The sequence below is a fragment of the Pelophylax lessonae genome (assembly GCF_965119305.1).
Source record: "Pelophylax lessonae genome assembly, chromosome: 11".
Lineage (NCBI taxonomy): Eukaryota > Metazoa > Chordata > Amphibia > Anura > Ranidae > Pelophylax > Pelophylax lessonae.
The window spans coordinates 118,180,303-118,200,449 of record NC_138778.1 but is presented as its reverse complement, the minus strand read 5'-3'; the positions used below and the strand labels follow the sequence as shown (position 1 = coordinate 118,200,449).

Genomic DNA, 20,147 nt, shown 5'->3' with positions numbered 1-20,147 from the left:
CTCCACGGCGAGCAATTGTGGGTGCCTGGCGGCAATCGCTGCCGCTGGACCCGCAGATCAGCTTTCCCTGCGGCGAATAGGCATGCACAATTCCGGGTCTGTCCCGTTTCGCGGGACGGAGCCGACCTGCCACAGTATATGTACTGCTGGCGTTCGGCCAGTGGTTAAATATCGAATTCTCCCTCCTCTAGGTTTTCTTTTACTGACTGTAGCTGCAAATCCCCTCCAGCCAGGATGGCAGATAAACATATTGCCCTTACTTGCTTTATTTATTCATTACTAAACTGTAGATATATGTCCATAATGATATAATATACACACTGTATTCTGCTGTAATTCAGTATTAGAAATATTCCCCCTCCTGCAGCGTTTCTAATATCATTCATTTCTTGTATGGTGTATGTGAGCACATCCCTAGCCGTAATACAGAGAGAGAGCTGTGACAATACAATGGGGGCTGGGAGCGTTACAATGGTGACACGAGCAACACGGAAGCATGAGAACAAAAACAAAATAGTGCAGCGTTACCTTATTAATCAATAACCTAACAATAATGGTGGAACCCTCTAATGTTTGGTAATCTCAAAAAGCTTCAATATTATCCACCTAAGGACCGGAAGGTTTTGCCCCCCTTAATGACCAGGCCATTTTTTCTGATACGGGACTGCGTTATTTTAACGGACAATTGCGCGGTTGTGCCCAAATAAAATGGATGTCCTTTTTTTTCCCACAAATAGAGCTTTCTTTTGGTGGCATTTGATCACCTCTGCGGTTTTTATTTTTTGCGCTAGAAACAAAAAAAGAGCGACAATTCTGAAACAAAAACAATATTTTTTACTTTCTACAATAAAACTTTCCTAATCATCCTTATTTATATATCTATCCTTAGCGAATTCATCCTTTTAAGCCAATAAGTATTCTGCTACATATTTTTGGTAAAAAAAATCCCAATAAGTGTATATTGATTGGCCTGCGCAAAAGTTATCGCGTCTACAAACTAGGGGAAAGGTTTAGGTCATTTTTATTTGTTTATTTATTTTTTATTTCTAGTAATGGCGGTGATCATCGATTTTTAGCAGGACAGATCGGACACTTAACTGACACTTTTGGGGGGACCAGTGACATTACTACAGTAATCAGTGCTAAAAATATGCACTATTACTGTAGTAATGTCACTGGCAGGGAAGGGGTTAACACCAGGGGCAATCAAAGGGTTAAATGTGTGCCTAGGGGATGCTTTCTAACTGTGTGGGGGTTGTAATCACTGGATGAACACAGAGACCTGTGTTCCTAAATAGGAGGAACACAGGATCCTTGTGTACATTACTGACAGAACACTGGTCTTCTGTGTTTACATAAGCAGACCGCCGTTCTGTCTCCATGGGGAGCGATCGCGGGTGACCGGCAGACACGCTGATTGGCTCCCCCTCTAGCCAATCGGCGCGTGTGAGCAGCACCTCCGGTGGCGCGCGTGCCCCCACTATCTGCTACCCAAAGCGACGTACAGGTACGTCATTTGGCGTAACAGAGCCGACCTGCCGCTGTATAACTATGGCGACTGGCCTCTATGGGTAGTACAGACCGGTGGTCTCTGAGTCCTGTCCACCCACTACAGCAAGCAAGTATATACCTGCTTGCTGTTAATAGAATTACAAATGGGCTGTGCCAAGACTGGTGGCTGAGGTTTTCAGAGGAATAGGGGCCACCGGTTTTACAAACAGGAAATCATTGGGATTAACGGTTTTATCAAAAAATTACCAAGCTATTTCACGGAAACTGCTGAGTTAACAAGAAGATGGATAGCATATTCAGTGAAGGAAGAAAATTAGCAAAAAGGACAAGTAAAAAAGTTTTTGCCCAGTGTTCTCCTTTAAAGTATGGACTAGGACAGTGATGGTGAACCTTGGCACCCCAGATGTTTTGGAACTACATTTCCCATGATGCTCATGCACTCTGCATTGTAGTTGAGCATCATAGGAAATGTAGTTCCAAAACATCTGGGGTGCCAAGGTTCACCATCACTGGACTAGGATAATTCACTTAGATTCCACACCAGGAGCTGTGCTTGATTGAAATTGGACAGCTAACATCTTGTTACAATAGTACAATACTCTTATAGGTATCAGACATAGAGGGAATTTTTAACTTTATTAAGATACTGGGTATATTAAAACTGCTAATAGTTTCTATGATATCACTCTTTTAGTATTTTTCCCTCGTTTTCCACCCCTAGGACTCTGCCCTATCTATTTAACACCCCTGTATGTGATTAATCTGTGACAGGCTTCTAATATGCAATGATTGTCATGCTGTGTCTATAGTGACTTTCCTATGTAGTTTTTCTTTAAAAACACAAAAATTGAGTATGGCAATACAAACAACAATCATTGTAGTAAGCCCACACACTCCACCTGATTTCTCTTTATATTAGTTAGGAGCAGTTAATACGAAAGATCATTTAAGATTGGTTGCTTGACTCAGTGTTTCTCAACCTTTTTTCAGTCAAGGTACCCTTTCAAATTTTTGACAATCCCAAGGCACCCTTTAACATTATGGACTTGAGGCACCCTATTCTAAAATGAAAAAAAATATTCTAATAGTTTTACATAATGCAGCAACATCCACACACCTAGGACACCCAATGTTGGAGGTAATTTTTTCTTCCAAAGCAAATACACTTTTGTACACTGGTACTGACTAGTATTCCAATGTTTATCTTCTCCCTCAATTTCTCTCCATCAGTCAGCTAATGTCATCCCAATGCTGAGGAAGAGGGACAGAGGAGGGTCAAACAAGGATGCTGTGGAGGCAACTGACATCCTCTTTTCAACAGATGACATCATAGGTTGTTAGGATGCCAGTGTCTAGAAAGTCGTAATGGTGCACAATAAAAACCCATGACTTTGTGTAACTAAAAGGCAGGCTTCATCCACCTGCTGGCTTGTTTAACCACTTTACCTCCGCTCACATGGAGGCTACTGCGGCAAAGTGCCGCGATCCCGTCCAGCGACGTAGACCTACGTCGCTGGACTCCGCCCCTTGTGGGCGGCGCTCACGCGCCGCCGGAGGCTCGCTCCCCCTGTGTTCATTCACAGCGGGAGTCGGGCCAGCGGAGGAGCAGCGCCGATTGCCGCTGCTCTGCCCCAATCGTCGGGGATCGAGTCTGGAGATCCGCCCGCTGTGTGTAAACACAGCGGGCGGATCTCCATAGTGACAGGGACTGACAGATCGGAGTGTTCAGCATAGCTGGACATCCGATCTGTCCTTCTGTCACACAGTCACCTCCCCCCCCCCCACACGTCAGTAAGCACCAGGCATACATTAACCCCTCCCTCTCCAATAAAATTAACCCCTTCCCTGCCAGTGTCATTTTTACAGTAACAGTGCATATATATAGCACTGATTACTGTAGAAATGTCACTGGTACCCCCAAAAGTGTCAAAAATGTCAGTCAAGGGTCCGATCTGTCCGCCGCAATGTCGCAGTCCCGCAAAAAAAATCGCAGATCACCGCCATTACGCGTTAAAAAAAAAACACCAAAAATGACAGAAATCTTTCCCTTAGTTAGTAAACGCAATAACTTTTGCGCAAACCAATCAAAATACACTTATTGCGATTTTTTTTACTAAACATAGGTAGCAGAAAACAAATTGGCCAAAAATTAAAAAAAAATTAGATTTTTACATTTTTTTGGGGGGAATTTCATATAAAAAAATGTGAAAAATATTGTTATTTTTTCAAAATAAACGCTCTTTTTTTGTTTATAGCGCAAAAAGTAAAAATCGCACAGGTGATCAAATACCACCAAAAGAAAGTTCTGTTTGTGGGAAAAAAAAGGACGTAAATTTCGTTTGGGTGCGGCGGCGCACGACCGCGCAATTGTCAGTTAAAGTCGCACAGCGCCGAATCGCAAAAAGTGGCCTGGACGGAAGACAGCAAAATCCCCCGGTGGTAAAGTGGATAAAATTTGTTGATCAATTTTTAGGCATTTTTCCAATGCACCCCTGAAGAAGCCTCAAGGCACCCCAGGGTGTGCCTGGGCACCCTGGTTGAAAAAGGCTTGCTTGGCTTACTGCACATTAATTTGTGGTCCTAAATCCAGTAATGTGATTGTTGTCAGTGTTGAGGGTAACTAGTTACAAAGTAACTGATTACAGTAACTACATTACTTTTTTTGGTAACGAAGTAATGTAACTAGTTACAATACTAATATTGGTAACTACACTACTTTACTAGGCTATAGGAGGTAACTACACTACTTTACTAGGCTATAGGAACGCGTTTTCCTGCGTTACCCAAGCCATGCGATACAATTGTTATTTCGAAGAATAGAGAGGGATGAAGTTTATGACTTTTTGTTGCACTTTATGTTTTATTCAGTTTTTTCCGGTTTTGTTCTCATGTTTCCCAAAGCCTGTGTTTATACAATAAACTCTATGCAGAAAGAGTGTCATGTATCTTCTTCTACACGGTCAATTAAGAAAGAGGAAAGTAAAGTAATAAGTCGTGAAGTTACTTTTCAAATGCAGTAACTAGTAAAGTAATCTCATTACAATTTACAGAAGTAACTAGTAACTAGTTAAATTTTTTGAGTAACTACCCCAACACTGATTGTTGTATACTGTATAGGTCTATATATCACTGTACATATACATCCATTTAGCACTATGCATTTTAATGTATAGTTTTGCAGAGTGTTCTGCATTCTTAATAACATTTATATTTGCTTTTTTATGAACTCATAAGTATTAACTAGATTCAGATTTAATGCCAAGCTGTCACCATTAAATACATCAGCTTGCTTGATACTATTGACTTCTAAACAGGGCAAAGATCCAATTAATTGCTCTTTTTCTGTGTTGTAACCAGCTAGTGACAGCACACTATGACACGCTTGGATATAAAATGCAGAATATATAGGCAATTACACTTCAGAATCTGGCAAGCTGTAATAATAAATGTCAACAAAGTTAATGTACAGATTTGTATCTTGCAGTATTTCAAAAGAATGACAGTTTCAAATATGCTTCTTGACACACTGCTGAGAGGTCAAAGCACCCCAGTCATTGCATATTTGTGGTGTGTTCACCTTTGAGCACAATGGCAATATGAACACGGATGGCCATCACAGAATTTTGTCTAGTTCCTGATGAACTGACCAAAATTTACTCAATGGGTGGCCCTGCCTTTCATGCTTCATTTGACAAATTGTTTGTCGATGGAGCCTGCTGGAAAATTAAAAAAAAAAACAGCCACAGCATCCAATTAGAGGCAACCACTGTTCAGGGGTATTCTGACAGCTGCCCCTTGTGACTGTCAGAGTACAATACTGTAAACATGAATAGATCTGACGCTAACATAACAGCAGCTACTCCGCTTGCTACCTTGTTTCATCTGCACTGTGTCACCGGTGTTCTAAAATTTCATCGGACCCGTGAAAATTCCGGACCCTCGTCACTTCCGGTGACGCTACGTCACCACCAGCTGGTGCAACAGCTGGTGCGAGCCCCAGTGCGCCTGCGCACAAGAAGGTCCGATGAAATGTTAAGACTTAGCGAACAGCTGACTGAGAGGAGGCGGGGCTGAGGCGCCGGGTATGTGCGGTCCACCAACTCCACTTCCGGGTCTATGCGTTCCAGACATAGATCTTCTTTTTTTTTGTTGTTTTATTTTCTATCATTCCACACATTTACACACATTCCCTTACACACATCGAGAGCAATAATAAAATGTTTAATATTGATCGTAATCATAATTAGTATTTATATTAAGCAGAAAAGGGAAATGCATCATGGGAAATGCAGTGCTTCTGGACCCCTGCACAGTGTGTTGGTATGTGCTAAAAAAAAAGTGTTCGCCTTTCCGTTCCATTGAAGTAAAGGGATTGTGTGTAAATGTGTGGAATGAAAGAAAAGAAAACACCAAAAAAAAGATCTATGTCTGGAACGCATAGACCCGGAAGTGGAGTTGGTGGACCGCACATACCCGGTGCCTCAGCCCCGCCTCCTCTCAGTCAGCTGTTCGCTAAGTCTTAAAATCTCATCGGACCTGGAAAATGTCTTGTGCACATGCGCACCGTGGCTCGCAACAGCTGGTGGTGACGTAGCGTCACCGGAAGTGACGAGGGTCCGGAATTTTCACGGGTCCGATGAAATTTAAGAACACCGGCATTGCCGCTCACCATCAGCGGCTGATCAGTAGTTCAAGCTTCGCTCTGGATATCCTAACCCTAGGGTCTGACGTCACGCCCGATTCTCCTCCTGGTCGGTACCCGCTGTGGGGGGATCAGAGTGGCCACACACGGCGACCCTCTCAGCCTCCCAACATCAGGCATCAAGCGACCTAACATTCTCCTTTGTCCTACATTTGGGCACTCTGTCACCACCTCCTCACAGCCAGGGGTACAGCACAGCTGCCCCACACTGCTGCACCGTCCCTGGCTGGTTCCATGCCTTCCACATGATGCTGGATGGGCACCCATTTGTGAGTCCCTAACCCCTCATTTGGCTTCACCAGTGCAGACCAAGGGGGTATTTTTGCATAAGGTGTACTGCTGTTTTATACCAATGATTAGCATTTATGGAACTAATTTTGCAATTTAAACTTTTTATGTTTTATTTATGACACAGAACTTGGTATCATTTATGACCACTATCGTTGATATCATTACCCATCACCTGGCGGGTTCATATAGCGCTTAAATTTGGTTATTTTTTGCGTGACTGTCAGAGTACAATAGCCCAGCAAGGGGATTTGTCCTACCATACTGTTTAGCAAGCTTTATGGGTAATTTCCTCCATGACTGTGTCCACAGCTGGTTCTTTAAAAAAGTTTTTCCTAATATCTTAAAAGATCCCTTACCCCAAAACTTTTACTTTTCTGGTAAATTTTGAAGAGTTAATTTTTCTACAATTTCTTTTTTTATAATGCTCAGGGGCTTTGTGCTTGAGTTCCTGGGACTACATATATGCAGTAGCTAACTTTGGGGGTTCCTATTCTCCCTGTTGAATTATTTAGCTATAACAGCCGTCTTCCTCTGGAGCAATATGCCCAAACCGACTAATTATGGGTTTCAGTGGCTCCAGTTAAAACTGCCTTGTTGCTAAAAACTGTGTGGATTTCCTGTCATTTAGGCTGTATACATAGATCAAAGAAGGCATTTTGACAGAGCAGTGTATGCCTCCACTAAGCCTTGACATTGAAATACGAGTGGCATAAATATTAATAGGTTTACTAGCATAATAGAAAAAGGGCTCAGTTTCAGGTTTGCAGCATGAAAAAGATATTATCTGTGCTTGTTCTGATCTCACATGAATGGACAACTAAAGATACATTTTCAAGAACAAAGTACTCATTTTCTAAAAGCAAATTAAATACGAACATTGAAAACAAAGGGGCAAGTATATACGAGTCTTAGGTCTGGACAGACAAAAACTGATATACAATGTTGAGAACTCATGTATCTGCATTGGTCCTCTATGGCAGCCATATGATAATGTTGTGGAGGTGCCCTCCTTGGCACAGTTAAATTGACAAGTAGTGTTTCAAAATGTGTTCTTGCAACATTACTGGGAAGCTTTACTTTTTCCTTCTTATTCTTGCCCCCTCTTTCCAGCTAGTTACAGCAAGGCTCAGATTTCTACAAGGGCAACACCTTCCAGAGAAGGGTTACAAAGCTAATAAGGGGCCTAGAGGACCCCAATTATGAGAAATGACTACAAACACTAAACTTATGTATTATTATAAATACATTTGGAATGATTATTTTCACTGGCAACATCCTATGAGGAACTCAAATGTGACGAAACGCGTCAGGACCAAGTCATTTGCCATCCACCATCATTCACATTTTTTTGTGCTGTATATATGGATGTTTGTAAGTGTATATGACCCTCTTTTTTAAATAAATTTAAAATGTAAGCGGTTTTACACTTTGTCCATGTTGTTTGGCTTACTTCCACATATAAATACCTGATTGGGAGTTCTAGCCATGTTCGTTTAAGATTACACCGTTATTTGTCTGATCATCCGGTGATACAGCCATTGTTGAGGAGAACCATGGTTAATATCCAGCTCTTATGACCTATTTGTTGTATAGTATTTTGGGTCCATAAGCTCTGGTGAGCACATTCAACTTCTATTCCGGTGGTGTGGGGACCTATCTGCATCTTTGTTCACCTATATAAGTTTGGATGGTTCACCTTTACGGCTTAACCTTTTTCACTTGGGACTCAACAACATATATTTCATTATTTTCACAATATTTTTAGTTCTTTATTGGACTCTATTTGTGTTTTTTAGCGCTGCACTTTATTTCTATACACTAAACGTATTCTCCCTGGAAAAGAGGCAACTAAGAGGGGATATGATAGCGATATACAAATCCCTGAATGGTGACTCTAGCATTAAAAGGAAACTTTTTAATCTTGGGTCTTTAAAGAAGACACGTGGCCACAAAATGAATCAGTTTTAAACTGCATAGGGGGTTCTTTACTGTAAGGGTGGTAAGGATGTGGAACTCCTTCCCACAGTTGGTGGTGTCAGCGGACCGGGGAGTGTAGATAAGATAAGATTTGTTTCCTAGCAGGGATATGGAAAGTAGTCATACACACACTCTGTCTAAACTGGATGAACCAGTGTCGTTCTTCAACCTTACCGACTATGTAACCATGTAATGGTAGCCATGTAGGCTATGGCCTAGGGCAGCGCACAATCATTAATACAACATGTTTCTGACATTACCATGTATAATTAACAATTATTTTGCATCTTTTTACTTCTGTCCATTTAGGTCCAAAAAAGTGGAAAAGGATTCAAACCTTTTCTGTTTTTTTTGTTTTTTTTTTACCTATACGGACAGAGGCAGCTGGATGTAAATGCACACGTCAGTTTACATCAACATTCTGTGACAAGAAGCCAGGAAAAACTATGGGTTGTGTCCAGGATGGGAGATGTACATATATGTCCCAGATTCATGCTGTATACAAACTGTTTTTCTATTTATGCTGTGTAGTGAGCTTAGGTTGACTACTCTGAGCTCTATAAAACTCCCAGGCTGCTTAGAGAGAATGCTTCACCCTGGAATCAGATCTCTGTGTAGGACAGACTGCGGAGCAACAACTTCTCTGAGTGTTGAGATTAAGTCTGTGTGGCTAAAGACTAAAGCCCCGTACACACGCAACGATTATCGGCCGACTGATCGTCCGTCTTTTGTCCAGAGTGGTGTTTTGTTGGTTGGAATGTGCTCTAGACTGCACACAAATTTTCTCGCCCAACAAAATTCTACTTCAGAAGTGATGTCATGTGTTGGTTTGCTTTCTTTGTGTTCTTTCTTCTCTGAGCATGCCCAGACTTGCTCATTCGATTTTTCCCTGTCGAAATCTGTACTGACTGCACGAAAATCGGCAGTGTTTTGACGGCGGACAAAATTTTTATAGTCTGCACACCAGATCTTTTTCGGCCGAAAAGTCGGAGTCTGTTGTCGGAAGCATCATATTAACAAGCCGAAAATCGACAGATCGGACATTGGACGAAAATTCCCTGCCAATTTTTGATGCGTGTGTACGAGGCTTTAGTTTCATTCTGTGTGACAGTTAGTTGTCTGGGCAGTGGTAGGCTGTTCCAGGACAAATAGTTAGGTTCCTGTGTTTGTAGTTAGACGCCCAAGGTGACAAGGGTTTATTTTAGTTGTTCTGATTCCTGCACTTTGTAAAAACAGACTCTGGAAATAAACCATAGTTGTGTTTCACCAAGATCCTGTGTCTTTTTCATCATGCTCTGACTCATGCAGGGAGTCACGCACAACCCGCTATTGAGCTAATTCCTTACACTTCCCACTTACATTGAGCTTCCGTTCAGATCTTCCACAGAACAGCCATGTGAAAGAGTCTTTAACCCTGCTTCCTTGCACAATTTGTGCATTTTTGTTGATGAAATAGTTTTCTGTGTAGTTAAATTTTGCTTAGACCCACACTGCTAGTAGACTAGTCCACTGTTAGTAGACTAGTCTTAATGTTTATGGTTCCTGTTGCACTGAGGAACAGTGAGAAAATTGTTTTGTTGCCCTTTTTTGCCCCCATCTTTAGCTCATCTTGTATGATATCTGATGTCTGATTTTTTTTTAGTGTGATACTAAAGCTAGCCCATTGACTAAGGTTGAAGGAGGCAGCTAAGAAAGTTGGCCCAGAGGGCCAGGAAGTATAGATCAAGCCCTGGTCAAAGTGTTGGCAGAATGCTGTCCAAAACATGTAAGTGAGGCAAGTAAAGGATCTGGAATTCCTGACTACTAATGTCAGGAAAGGCAGTTCCCTGTCTGCTCCGATTGGTAAATGCTATGGAAATAAGCCCTGAATAACAGGTATCAATGGACAATAATATTAATTGCTTGTAATCTATCTAAAATTATACCTGCTACAGGAGACTGCCTGACCGGCGACCTTGCTCTTGAGTTGTCCATGTTGAACTGAAAAGTTTGGCTTTCAGAGACATCTCCACTGTCCTCAATTCCATCCACCACTCTGTAAGGAGAGATTGATTAATATATTTAGAAATAGAACCAATGGTAATCCAGATGATGAGGGAAACAAATAAGAAATGTCATAAACCTATAGTGGCCTATCAGTTCACACAATGTTCCATCTCTTTCTAATTGGAAAAGCTTATGTGAATGAATTCTGTTATATCCATGGATGCATATCACATAAACACCTTTGATGGAAAGAGTTGGGCAGAATCCCCTGCTCAATCCAAGATATGCACAACAAATCATCCTCTTCTCTTCCAAGGTAAAAATACATTGAAACTAATAATAAAGTTAATACTAAATTTACAAAAATGTGCATTTTGCTGTCAGTCATGGTGAAAACGTAAACATTTTATGGCGCTTTTCCACTGCATGGAACCGAACGGTTCGGCTCACTTTTGTGCTTTTCCACTGCTGGTACCGCATGGTATGGTGTAGGAACGGTTCGGTACGGCAGCGCTTTTCCACTGCATGGAACCGAACGGTACGGCTCTCAAAAACAGTACCACCTCGATTGTGGTTCCAAGAGGTACCATACCCGGTACCATATCCCACAATCCTTTGCATGCAGTCACTACTAGCCACTTGGTCAGAGAATCCCACCCACCCCATTGTTATCCCACCCACTTAACTTTAGTGGAAAAGCAAACCATACCGTACTGTACCGAACCGTTCCAACACCGTACCATGCGGTACCAGCAGTGGAAAAGCAAACCGGGCCAAGCAGGGCCGAGTAAAGCCAAGCCGGTACTTGCAGTGGAAAAGTGCCATTAGTGTTGTGCATAATTCATTTTCTGGACTGTAAGTAAAGTTTCATTTTCTGTTTATAATTCCTTTAAGAAACAAAGACGCTTCTGCTGACAGGATGAAAGAACCCAACTTACCGAGGACTGAGATCTGGTGGACCATAGGTGTTGAGTGATGGGATAAGGAGTTTGGCTGGCTTTCGGGAGCTTACATTTTCTGACTCAGACAGCCTTTCTTCTTTGCGACACTGGGGAGAGGGGCTTCTTCCTCGACTGTTCCGGGCTGGAGACCGGCAATTACGCCGGAAAGCAGAGAACTGTCTCAGATCATCTCCCAGGAGGCTGCTGAGAGAGCCACGGCGCACAGGACTGTTAAGATTTGGCAGCAAGAGTTTTCTACGTGTCATAGTGGCTGGAGAGTGCCGGAAAAAGTCATCCGGCTCATCTTTATCTTCAAGGATTGATGCTAACTTCTTGTCGGGGGTAGTACCAGATTCTGGGCGTGGCTGAAAAATACATTTACAAATAATATTTCTATGAGTTTCACAAACTGATTTTATCAATAAATGATCCACAAATTACCCATGAAACAAAATTGACCATTCTGGCAGATCATGCTCATCATCCAGTACAATAATGGACATATAATTTCATTGAAATTTTTATACAGCCAAAAATCCATCCTTTATTGAAGTAACACAAAGAAGTTTTAATTGCAGCCAATATTAAACAATATGCAAAATGTTAAAGTAAACCTGCCACTAGCCCCATATAATGAAAAATACATAAGCAGAGTTTTCAGTGACTACTGAATGTGGGAATGATTAAAAAGTACCACTCACAATTCAGAAGTCAAATACAGCCATATTTCAGTACTATTCTCCTCTTGCACAGCTCTACCTGGCTCCATCCAGCAGGATTATGTCACCACCCACCTCAGGCGTAGCGCTAAAATGGGCTTTCTCAAAGGTCCAGGCTATGCCTGTGTTAAGACTTCTGAATTGTGAGTGGTATTTTTACTGTTAATAAATATATTGTATGGGCGATCTGCACTATGATTTTTTCCTCTTGCCTCTTACATATATGGTACTATGCAAAGAGCTGTGAACTGGATTTGATCTGTTAGTGGAAGCAGTGCCACCTTTACACTGCAAATGTGCATACTGACCTCCTTTAGGTAGTGAAGTCCACCCAAACAGGTGGGGTGAAGGGAACCGTGGTGAACAAAGGCCGATACACACATTTTTTTTTTTGGTGTATGGGATTGTACAATGTACGGTTAAAAGCAAACACACACACACACATCATAGGTTGAACTGGATGGACTGATGTCTTTTTTCAACCTCGCTAACTATGTAACTATGGATTACACGATTCACAGATTTTTTTTTACATATTTATCTTTATGGACTGGCACTGAAAGATGGACTCACTTTGATATATTTGTGTATATAATAGATATTGTATTTTATTTTATTAATAATATTTTGGTCACTGAATAACTTTATATATTAATTAATTTATGCACCAAACGTATTGAAGGACAGCACTGCACCCTTGAAGGTAGCAAGCACAGTGTGGAGTTCAGGTTCATACTTTATAGCAGCATTCAGAGGCATAAAAAATGCCCCAAATCTGCATTTTGGAGAGGAGCATACTGGCATAATTTATGCACATATGCACGCAAATGTATTCCAATGGCTAGAATAAATTGATATTCTTGGCAATAGAATGAGTTTATACTCATATGCTTTCTAAATGCTGTACGCCTGTAAAGGTGCATAAACTCACGTAATTACGCACCAAAAGAGGAATTTTTATGCTTGAGCCTCGGTTCACATTTATGCGATGCGGGAAGGCTGCGAATCCGCAGACTGTTCCCGCATCGCACACGCACCCCCGGCAGTTCACACTGCCATATGCGATACGCTGGGGGTGTCAATGTAATGTTAACGACACCCCCAGTTTGATCGCATATCGCAGTGCGATCGTGCAGTTCGCACAGGATCGGATTGCACAAGTGTGAAACGCTGTGCGATCCGATCCTGATGCGGCTGCCAAAAAGGGTCCCTGTGCGTGTTTGGTGCGGCTGTGGTGCGAATTTAGCCATACAAACTGTATGGCTAAACTCGCACCGCACAGCCGATCGCATGTAATGTCGGAGCAGTGCGCTCCGACATTACATGCGAACCCCGCACACGCACAAGTGTGAACCGGGGCTTATATTTCTGCCAGCTCCTGGCAGAAAGATCTAGTGTAGATAGGAGTATTTTATTATGCTCATCCAAATGTATGGAGCCTAAAAGTCTTGTCTTTTATATAGACATGACATGGCAGTCAGAAGATCCAAATACAGAATGATCTTTTGTAAACCTGCATGATCATCTTGGCCAATGTGTATGTTTATGTAGACATGTTTGCACAAGTCTTACAGAAATAGCGGCGATTGTTCAAATATATAGGGTTTTTTTACAGTCAGAACGTGGCAGAACAGAGTTCCGCCACCTCCGGCTCTGGTCCTCTGCTACCCACTGTCATTTTCGAGTTTACAGGTGACAGCTTGCCTCCCAGTGGTTCCCACAGATCTCATCTCCTGAATGGATTCCAAAGAGTGCAAGGTGGGGACAAGGGAGACTCGTATAGTTGGAGATACAACACTGAAGGTGGAGTGGCTGCTCACCCAATAGTAATGACTAGAGACAAATGATACCAGACGTATCTACCCCCAGAGGGTTTTTAGGCAGCAATAGTGGTAGTCAAAAACATGAAAGAATTCTATAAAAATATTCTTTATTAACATATCAAAATATGACAAGAAAAAGTAGTGCATATGATAAAAAAAAAACCCATAATGGGGAAATGTAAATTATGAGCTCCGGTTACAAAATGGTAATGACATGTATCCCATACAATATCATTACATGATCATAAATAGCATCGACCCCAAATTATGGAAAGTGGGGGAGCAGAGGCCTTGGTTAGGCTTTGGCTGAAGCCATTTATTATCAATCAACTGTTTACTCTTTTTAAATCATAATGACAACAGAAACTACCCAAATGACCCTGATCAAAAGTTTACATACCCCAGTTCTTAATACCGTGTATTACCCCCTTTAACATCAATACCAGCTTGAAGTCTTTTGTGGTATTTGTGAATGAGGCTCTTTATCTACTCAGATGGAAAATCTGCCCATTCTTCCTGGCAAAAAGCCACTTCCTGTAAATTCTTGGACTCTCTTGCATGAACTGCAAGTTTGCGATCTCCCCAGAGCGGCTCAATGATAATGAGCAGGGCCGGCCTTAGGGGTGTGCGAGCCGTGCGGCCGCACAGGGCACCATGGGCAACAAGGGCGCCGTGCGGCCATCACAGCTCGCAGAAGATCAGGCACAGCCGGAGGTAAACGGCGACCGCGGCCTGGACGGGGTTAACACAGGCCGCGGCCGCCTCTTACCTCCCGCTGTGCCTCGGTCACCTCACCTACTGCAGTGCTGTGCTTACAGTCTGAGGCGAGCTGTGTATCACACACAGCTCAGCCTCCGATCCACCATGGTGACTCGGATTCCCTCCTCCCTGCAGGGATCGTCAGCTCCTCCTCGCCCCGCCCTTCTCCTCCTCCTCCTACCCTGCCCACACTCCCCGGGGATGTGTGGGCGGGAAGTTTAAAGAAGAAAAAAAAAGCTGCAGAGCACACAGCGTGAGGTAAGTGAGGTCTCCTTCAAAACATGTAAGGGGGGTCTCTGATGTGGGGGACTCTGTGTGAGGGGGGCTCTCTGATGTGGGGGGCTGACTCTGATGTGGGGGGCTGTCTCTGATGTGGGGGGCTTTGTGTGTGGGGGGGGGGCTTTTTGTGGGGGGGTCTGTGATGTAAGGGGGGCTCTCTGATGTGGGAGGGGGGCTCTGATGTAAGGGGGCTTTTTGTGGGGAGTCTGTGATGTAAGGGGGTCTCTCTGATGTGGGGGGCTCTGATGTAAGAGGGGTTTGTGTGGGGTTCTGTGATGTAAGGGGGCTCTCTGATGTAAGAGGGCTCTCTGATGTAAGGGGGGCTTTGTGTGTGTGTGTGTGTAGGGGGTCTCTGATGTTAGGGGGGCTTTGTGTGGGGGGGTCTCTGATGTAAGGGGGGCTCTTTGTGGGGGGTCTCTGATGTGGGGGGTCTCTAATGTTAGGGGGGCTTTGTGTGGGGGGTCTCTGATGTAAGGGGGGCTTTGTGGGGGGGTCTCTGATGTAAGGGGGGGGTCTCTAATGTAAGGGGGCTCTGTGTGTGGGGTCTCTGATGTGAGGGGGCTTTGTGTGCGGGGTCTCTGATGTCAGGGGGGCTTGGTGTGGGGGGTCTCTGATGTCAGGGGGGCTTGGTGTGGGGGGTCTCTGATGTCAGGGGGGCTTGGTGTGGGAGGTCGCTGATGTAAGGGGGGCTCTGTGTGGGGGGTCTCTGTAAGGGGGCTTTTGTGGGGGTCTCTGATGTGAGGGGGGATTTGTGTGGGGGGTCTCTGATGTGAGGGGGGCTCTGTGGGGGGGGAGGACTCGGATGTGAGGGGGGCTTTGTGTGTGTGTAGGGGGTCTCTGATGTTAGGGGGATTAGCTCGCACAGGGCGCCTGAACACCTAAGGCCGGCCCTGATAATGAGGTCAGGAGACTGAGATGGCCACTCCAGAACCTTCACTTTATTCTGCTGTAGCCAATGATAGGTCAACTTGGCCTTGTGTTTAGGATCATTGTTATGTTGGAATGTCCAAGTAAGTCCCATGTGCAGCTTCCGGGCTGATGAATGCAAAATTTCCTCCAGTATTTTTTGATAACATACTGCATTCATCTTGCCATCAATTCTGACCAAATTTCCTGTGCCTTTGTAGCTCACACATCCCCAAAACATCAGCGATCTACCTCTGTCTTTCACAGTAGGAATGGTGTACCTTTCATCATTGGCCTTGCTGACGCCTCTCCAAATGTATGGTTGTGGCCAAAAAGCTCAATTTTGGTCTCATCACTCCAAATTACTTTGTACCGGAAGGTTTGAGGCTTGTCTCTGTGCTGTTTGGCGTAAGTTGGATAATTTTTTGGCATTTGCGTGGTAATGGCTTTCTTCTGGCGACTCGACCATGCAGCCCATCTTTCTTCAAGTGCATATTCAAGTGTTATTGTGCACCTTGAAACAGCCACACCACATGTACAACAATACAATACAATACAATACAACTCAAAGTCCTGTATTTCACCTGAAGTTATTTGTGGGTTTTTCTTTGCATCCCAAACAATTTTCATGCCAGTTGTGTCTGAAATTTTAGTTGGTCTACCTGACCGTGGTTTGGTTTCAACAGAACCCCCCATTTTCCACTTCTTGATTAGAGTTTGAAAAATGCTGATTGGCAGTCTCAATTCCTTGAATATCTTTTGTTATCCTATTCCTGTTTTATACAATTCAACTACCTTTTCCCACAGATCCTTTGACAATTCTTTTGCTTTCCCCCTGACTCAGAATCCAGAAACGTCAGTGCAGCACTGGATGAAAGATGCAAGGGGCTGTCAGGAGTTCAGAAACTCATTGACCTTTTATATACACACACACACCATATACAAGCAAACAGATCACAGGTGAGGATGGTTACCTTTAATAGCCATTCAAATCTCTTTGTGTCAACTTGTGTGCATGTTATCAGGCCAAAATCACCAGGGTATGTAAACTTTTGATCAGGGTCATTTGGGTAGTTTCTGTTGTCATTATGATTTAAAAAGAGTAAACATATTTGATTGATAATAAATGGCTTCAGCCAAACACTAACCATGAGTGCAAGAAAAGTTTTTGTGTTATCATTCATATTCTTGGAAAAATGACCGGAGAAATCAAATTCTGGCAGGGTATGTAAACTTATGACTACAACTGTGTAGGCTGGAGAGGAGCATCCCCTGGTAGCATGCAGTGTCTGTTGCCTCATGCCAGGATGCCAACGTCCCACTGGATGATCTTGCAGCTTAGAGGCAGAGTCACCTACAGTATGGTGGTACTAGAGCTGGCCAGTGGTTCAGCTACAAAGGTAGGACACATGGAGGATAGTGGAGGTTTTGAGGGGGGAGGCTAGTTGGGGGGGGGTGAGCTTAGGAGGGGTGAAAGTAAAAGTTGGATGGGGGGATGCAGAGGTAAGTAGCCATGAAAGAGAGCTGAACCCTGCGCTCTGTGTGTACTGTACTGCACCCCTGAAATCTGCAATCTCTGCATAGTGTACCCCTGAAATCTGCAATCTCTGCAGTGTGTACCTCTGAAATCTCTGCATAATGCACCCCTGAACTCTGCTCTCTGTGCGTAGTACGCCTCTGAACACTGCTCTCCTCCCGTTTAGCCCATAAAGCCCCATCTTTTTATTTTCTATTTTTTGATATATACCTACATAGGGGTATTGGCTTCGCTTATACGGGTTTTTTTTGTGTCCACTGCACTCTGTGCGTAGTGCACCCCTGAACACTGCACTCTGTGCGTAGTGCACCCCTGAACACTGCAGTCTGTGAGTAGTGCAACCCCGAACACTGCACTCTTTGCGTAGTGCACCCCTAAACTCTGTGTGTAGTGCACTCCTGAACTCTACAATCTGTGTGTGGCACATGCCTAAACTCTGCACTATGTATGTAGTGCACTACTTGTATTTACCGCACCTTCCATTTAAAGACCATTCCACTGCAGCTTAGCCACACCTACCCTTTGCTGCAGTTCGGGAGGGGGGGGGGGTTGGGGTCGTGGTTGAGTTCCTGCACCTATTCTCTGACAACACCAGGGATATACACTGGATATACCTATTCCAAACTATCAATATTTCCCCCAAGATCAGTGGGCTAGGGGGTGTTTGAGGTTGCCCACATAATTATTTCCTGATCTGACTCTAATAAGCCAGATGGGGTGATGATCATTTCATGTCTAGGTAATCTAGGTATTATATCTGGCTTTGTGGATCTTTTCTGATGATCTTCAAAATTTGCTGCATTCAAATATCAGTGCATGTTCGTAGCAGCTGGAGTGTTTTTGTACTCAAAAGAATATAGGGTCTTTTAGGATATATTGTTTATTACCTGGATACTTTTCAAACCACCAAATAATCTACCATTTGTTATAGCTTTTCTGAGCACTAAAACTACTTCACTATTTAGATCTAAAAAAGAAATGTAATCCATAACCATGACTAATGCCTGAACAAACAACTGAACCTTGGGTGATTCACTTATTTTGCCCTAATTACAAGATGCATCCATGTCGATGACTAACATTGCTGCAATCAAAAAAGGTCAAAGAATGGTAGACATGCATTCAAGACAAACGTACCATGTTTTCATTGTGTCATACTAAAACCAAACACGAACAATATAATTCTAAGCAGCAGAAAGAAAAACAATGCTCAAATATATAAGGGGTATTACCTGTGATAGTCGTGGCGAACGAGAAAACCTGTAGTAGCCCTATAATTGGTGATAGAAGGCAAAGTGTGATTAATATACAGTATACACCACAGCAGAAATAGCACTCATTTCACAAATCTCTTACATCTGTCTCACTGCCTTCCCGTAGATTAAATGTCAGATCATGGTGGATGTCTGCCATGAATTTGCTGGAATACTCGGGGTACAGTTCCAGTACTTCCAGAAGCCCTCGTAGAGTAAGGTACTGCAGGTCACAGTATGTCAGCGCTTTCACGTCAGCATTTGTTTTAATCACCTGGTCTTTGCTGGTGAGGTCAGCACCAATAAGATCACCTTTACCTGGAGCCGCCAAAGAACATATGAAAAAACATACATAACAGTGTTTAGGTAATACATCTAATCTATACATTGTGCTGGGACTTGTGATATTATACAACATATTTATGTATGCAAAACCAAAACTTTTCCTTTAGTTGAAGATAGAGTAGGTAATGGTTAAGACTTTTTTTTTTTTTTTTTTTTCGGCCCGTGTCCCAAAGGAGAGATGTTCCTCCACTTCCTGTTTCAGAAATACAGCAGGAAGTAAGAGGATATCTCTTCAAAGCATATTGTTACTGCCTTTTATAAGTTTGTGACCAGAACGGTTTCCCCCATTGGAATATTTCCCCTATATTCCTGGTCCTGTGACAACTCATAAATATTGGATTTGTTATTACTTCCTGTACCAGGGACAATGGTCGCCAGGACTAATAGTAAGGGTGAATCTTCCTTGCAGGGACATAAGCAGCAATACTGTATAAGCCCAACAAGAGTACTGACCCTTCCACAATCTATCCAAAACAATTAAAAAAAGTTTTAACTTTACATACACTTTAAACTAAGCCTTGCAGCTAATTATCAGCAGCACCATTAGGCTTCTTTCACACGGTCCGCCTCCGCAGGCGGATCCGTGTTGCTCAGCGGGGATCGATCCGCGATCCCCGTTGAGCCGGGCGGATGACAGCTCCGTCTCCGCTTGTAGAGCGGAGAGGGAGGTGTCTCAGCACTAGGGATGATCGAACTTTTGAAAAGTTCGGTTCGACCAGAACACCCGAACTTCACGAAAGTTCGGCCCGGATTTCAGAACCCCATTGAAATCAATGGGACCCGAACTTCTGTAATCAAAAAACACCATTTTTAAGCCCTAAAACCCAATAAATGCCCCTGAAAAGTGCCTAGGGTTCTGGGTCATGCCCCATTAACTATTAATCACACAAAAAAAAGTTCTTAAAAATTGTCATTTTTGATAAAAAAGCCAATTATTGAAAAATTTAAAAAAAAAAAAAAAAAAAAAAGAGATTTTTTTGATTTTTACTTTGGATTTAGTATCTGGGGGTCTAAAAGGTGTGCATGTGAAGTTTCAGCTCTGTAGAATGTCCAGAACCATGAAAAAAAAAAAGATAATTTTTCAGTAGAACAGGGATGTGGTTCGGGAGCCTCCTTT

General features: G+C 43.0%; 1 protein-coding gene across 1 annotated transcript in view; it reads right to left on the bottom strand.

The window, feature by feature from the left end:
- KCNH4 (potassium voltage-gated channel subfamily H member 4) overlaps positions 1-20,147 on the bottom strand; it is a 568,276-nt gene that overhangs the window by 132,049 nt on the left and 416,080 nt on the right. The window contains exons 11-14 of the mRNA XM_082271443.1: positions 18,789-19,003; positions 18,665-18,703; positions 11,407-11,774; positions 10,408-10,517 (exon numbers count right to left, since the gene is read on the bottom strand). Of these exons, the coding sequence (XP_082127569.1) occupies positions 10,408-10,517; positions 11,407-11,774; positions 18,665-18,703; positions 18,789-19,003 (732 nt within the window). The remainder of the gene's footprint in view (positions 1-10,407; positions 10,518-11,406; positions 11,775-18,664; positions 18,704-18,788; positions 19,004-20,147) is intronic.